Genomic DNA, 4,237 nt, shown 5'->3' with positions numbered 1-4,237 from the left:
TACTTCCCAAGGCAAAATGGTATAATTCAGTATATGAGGTATGACCAAATGTTCATGCTATTGCCTTTCATGGTTTAATTACAAGTCGATAATGACCTTTCATGAAATGGAATCATAGTGATAAGATCAAAATATTCATGCTTGTGAGCAACGTGGAATGCCCTTTACACCTGGATCAAGTACTGGAAAAATTGTTGATGCAGTTTGAGCATTCTCCTATCTCCATGGATGTTCTGTTAGGTGACTGCCTTTAAATTGAAGCACTGGCTTCTTACGAAATCAAATCAGCTTGAAGGTTAATGCCCTTTGGAATGTCTTTTGTACATTTTACTTTCATTTTCAGTAGGAGAGATTCAGATTTCACAACAGAGGATGTGTGGAGAATTCAGATTGTACAGGTTCTGAAAAAATGAATGTTTTTGTGGTGTTGGATCCCCTTCCCATATGCTCTGTAGGCAGGGACTGCTTTTGATTCAATGAGAATGGCCTTAAGACTTCTGTTGGAATCTCTCTCTCTCTCTCTCTCTCGTATTAATGCTTTGAATACGCAAAATCTAAGCAACCAAGGCTCTCTAAAAACAAAGAGAAATAACTCACACAAAACAACACAGAACTTTACAGGGTTCATCATGGCATGGATTTTCCAAGGGTTCAAGACAAAAAGGAGGGGCAATGCTTTGAAATTCCCAAAGCAGCTGTGCAACCCAGGACTGGCATTCAATGGAAAAGAGTCTGCCACCCTAGTTTCCCAACTTGGGTGCCCGGGAAACAAAGCTGAGCAGCCCATTTTGGAGTTAGGTTAAGCTTTTGTGATGGCAAAATCTGAACTTTTCAACTAGTCTTGGAGCATGTAAATGTATAGCTGAGGAAGACAAAAGTCTTAGTTGAAAGTTTTCTTTCTGAAACAGCCCCATTACCATAACCTTGTAAACCTTAACGAAAATGGCAGAGAGGGTCTGGTAGCTAGGTTGGTTTTCAGTATCATAATTGTTCATCATACCCATTCTCCATGGACAATCCATTGATGAACTTTATAGTCTTTTTTAAGGCACTTTGTGCTGTAATGTTTCACATTATTGGTATCTTTATGTGCATCATGTGCTAGCTACTTTGTCAATGACTTGGGTCTATCTTGCTGGAAGGTGAAAATGTGTAGTGAAAAATGTGGGTACTGTGCCTCGTGATGAATGGTTTGTAGGAAAAAAAAGGACACTTTCCTAGATAATCTCTGTATATTTCAATACTTCCTTGCTTTTTGTCTTATCATCATGATATAAGTATTTTAACCTATATGTCCACAACAATGGTGACAAGCTTTCTTCTTTTATTACACCTCTTTGTCATCTTTGCCCCTTGCCCAGAAAGAAAAGGAATCTCTTCTTAACTATGTGAGAACTACAGGCCAAAACTGCAGTCCTTAAACCCCTTCTGTTCATCTGTTTCCATCTGTTCAATTGTCTTGGATCGGTGCCCATAGTTTTCTACTTCTTCTTTCCTGTTGCCTGACTTCCCTGATTGTGAATAGAAAAGAAAAGAAAAGCAAAGAAAATCTATAAACTGCAATCATAGGAGGGGGAGTGATCAAGTGTAGAGTATGGATTGATTAACATGAGCTGCACCACATACATGGAGAGATAACAAAGTCTTTACAGTTTATGAAGGATGGCATAAGCCCTCATCCAGTTCAAGGAATTGGCTCACCCACTCTAAGTTCAGAGGACCCTCCTCGGAGAAATCAAAGAATTCGTCGACATTGAAGTTCACTTTCGAGCATTGATCACCTCCATTAGAGGTGTCCTCTCGTTTCACCTCTGCAACATTCACCTCCTCTACCACTCTTGTTCTCTGAAGTTTGGAGCAGCCTCTTGTTGAACCTCCACTTTGCTTCTCCTGCTTTATTTTCTTGCTCAAATGAGAATTCCAGTAGTTCTTTATCTCATTATCTGTTCGACCTGGCAATCTTCCAGCAATCAAAGACCACCTAAAGAGAAAGAAAACATCAAAGATTTAGACATGATTTAAACTGTGGAAAACCTGAACTAAAAAAGATACATGAATCAAAACTGTTTTAAGTTGACAACCTATTTCCCAAGAGTTTGTGAAGCCTGAGTATCAAGTCCTCTTCCTGGTCTGATATGTTGCCTCTCTTGATGTTGGGTCTTAGATAATTCATCCATCGAAGCCTGCAACTCTTCCCACACCGATTCAAACCTGCAAAAAAAAACCAGATCAAGGTCAAGACTGGATATAGCATAATTGAGATTGGTTTCATCTCAGTGGCATCATAAACAAAAAGACCTGCTGTGGTTGCAATCATCTTCCACCTCTTGGCACCATGGACTTCAATAACCTCAGCCAGTTTTCTATCTTCTTCTGCTGTCCATGCTCCTCTATTCATTTCCTTCCTCACATCTTTCACAGACCCAATTGACTTCACTTCCTTCTCAGCCATTTTCTTCTTCCTTTTGTGTGGGAAAAACAAACTCAGAGAGAGAGAGAGAGAGAGAGAGAGAGAGAGAGAGAGAGAGAGAGAGAGAGAGAGAGAGAAGAGAGAGAGAGAGAGTTTTCTAAGGCTTGGCAGCTTGGTTTTAACTTTTAAGAGCTAGGATGGTGATGGGTCCCTGTATCATCTACCCTTCTTGATGGGGGATAAGAACCCAACTACCCTATATTTATATATGTACAGTGAATGAGAGGAGGATACTCTCAGCATAATGCTCACAAAAGAGAGAGAAAAACTTTCTTCAGCTTCATGATTGAACAATGAGAGGGCTATAAAGCGTGTACACACTTAAATGCTCCAAAGGCTGCTAAAGAAAAAAGGTTTAATAATACTATAGTGCGCTTACACCTGTTTTTGGACAAAAAAGAAAGGAAAAGATGACAAAAGGCATTGAAAGAAAAGGACTACAGAGATCATACGGGTGTAGTAAGACTGGGAGAATTGGCTTCGTCTTTTAGTGAAGTGTCCTCCAATTTTTACAATGAAAGGAATGGAGGTCTGTGTTGCTAAAAGGTTGGATTGCAAAAGGGACAAGCAGGGTAGCTCAACTCTATACTGTACTAGTGCCTTTCATGTATTTATAACTTGTAGGCTTCCTCTTGAAAGAATATACTTTTCAGAGTCATGAAAAGAGGAAACCCCATTAGTGTTTTATAGACCATAAAGAATTATTCTGATGTCTACAATAGTAGATTCACATGACTCTTATCAGACTTTTGTGTAAATGATTTGCATAACCCCATTACTATAGCAGACAAATCTATTCGTCATAAATGGTTTTGATTGGTCATTATGGGCTCTAAACCAGTACCCGCCGCCCCACCCCCACCCCACATTTGTGTTTCTCGCTGATAAATTAGTCTTGAATCAAGCAGACAAGTGGGAAGGGTTGAGAAACTTTCAAATTAGGTTTAAAACTTTGTTTTATTTAATGGGTTAGGTGGAAACAAAGAAGGGTTCTACTGGTTGGGCCAAGAATCACACTGACAAACTGACTGTATTCATCTGTGGGGATTCCATGGTTGCATCTCTGCAGATACTTGCAGCTTGGAATGGCATGGCCTGTTTGAACTTTCATAAATTCGAGTACAGAAATTGGTGGGTCTCCTCATTCATCTAACCATCCATGCCACAAAACATTTATGATCTTTGCAACGATTGCACCCAATTGAACAGAGTTCGGCCGTTTTGGGCTCAATCATAATGATTTTAAACACAGAGAAATTCGTACATATATAATGTCAAACTTTTTTTCTTATCCTTATTGTATCTCATAAAATTATAGGGTTAAATAAATATATTCTTTAGTAGATCAAACAAAGGATCGGATACATAGACAAGAAGAGCCCATACATATAACTTTTTCTCCGAAATGGGATATCGCAATCATGATCAACATGTCTGTGAAATATTAATATAAACTGATCCATCTGCTGAGAATCAACCTATTTTCAACGAGTCAGGCTCACACTGCAGGAAGGAGTATTTAATGTGTTTTAGGCGTAAATTCCAAGTCCACTGACACTGAAGGAGAGAAAGATCACATGAGTTAAGAGAGAAAAAAAATGGATTTGAAGATTAACTAACAAAGGTGGGGAATATGATGAGAGGACAAAACTCCATGACGCATGAGTCTGAAATCTGCATGAGAGGGCCAAGCAAAGAGACCGCCCACTATTGATTAAATAAAAGATACAGGTACCATCGAGATAAAGTGGAGGGCCATCTTCAAGA

General features: G+C 39.2%; 1 protein-coding gene across 2 annotated transcripts; it reads right to left on the bottom strand.

Moving 5' to 3' along the window:
• Positions 1–1,213: 1,213 nt before the first annotated feature.
• LOC117922728 (transcription factor MYB4-like) lies at positions 1,214–2,525 on the bottom strand. 2 transcript variants are annotated; one of them, XM_034840936.1, is made up of 4 exons: positions 2,299–2,525; positions 2,082–2,211; positions 1,627–1,981; positions 1,214–1,511 (listed from the first exon to the last, which is right to left on the bottom strand). In XM_034840936.1, exons 1-3 carry the CDS (start codon positions 2,450–2,452, stop codon positions 1,654–1,656), a joined length of 612 nt encoding a protein of 203 aa, XP_034696827.1. In that variant the 5' UTR covers positions 2,453–2,525; the 3' UTR covers positions 1,214–1,511; positions 1,627–1,653. The 2 variants fall into 2 exon arrangements, with proteins under 2 accessions (XP_034696827.1, XP_034696826.1); XM_034840935.1 differs by lacking the exon at positions 1,214–1,511 and having other exon boundaries at positions 1,573–1,981.
• Positions 2,526–4,237: the final 1,712 nt, after the last annotated feature.

The sequence above is a fragment of the Vitis riparia genome, chromosome 9 (assembly GCF_004353265.1).
Source record: "Vitis riparia cultivar Riparia Gloire de Montpellier isolate 1030 chromosome 9, EGFV_Vit.rip_1.0, whole genome shotgun sequence".
Taxonomy (NCBI): domain Eukaryota; kingdom Viridiplantae; phylum Streptophyta; class Magnoliopsida; order Vitales; family Vitaceae; genus Vitis; species Vitis riparia.
This window is presented reverse-complemented; position numbering and strand designations above follow the sequence as displayed.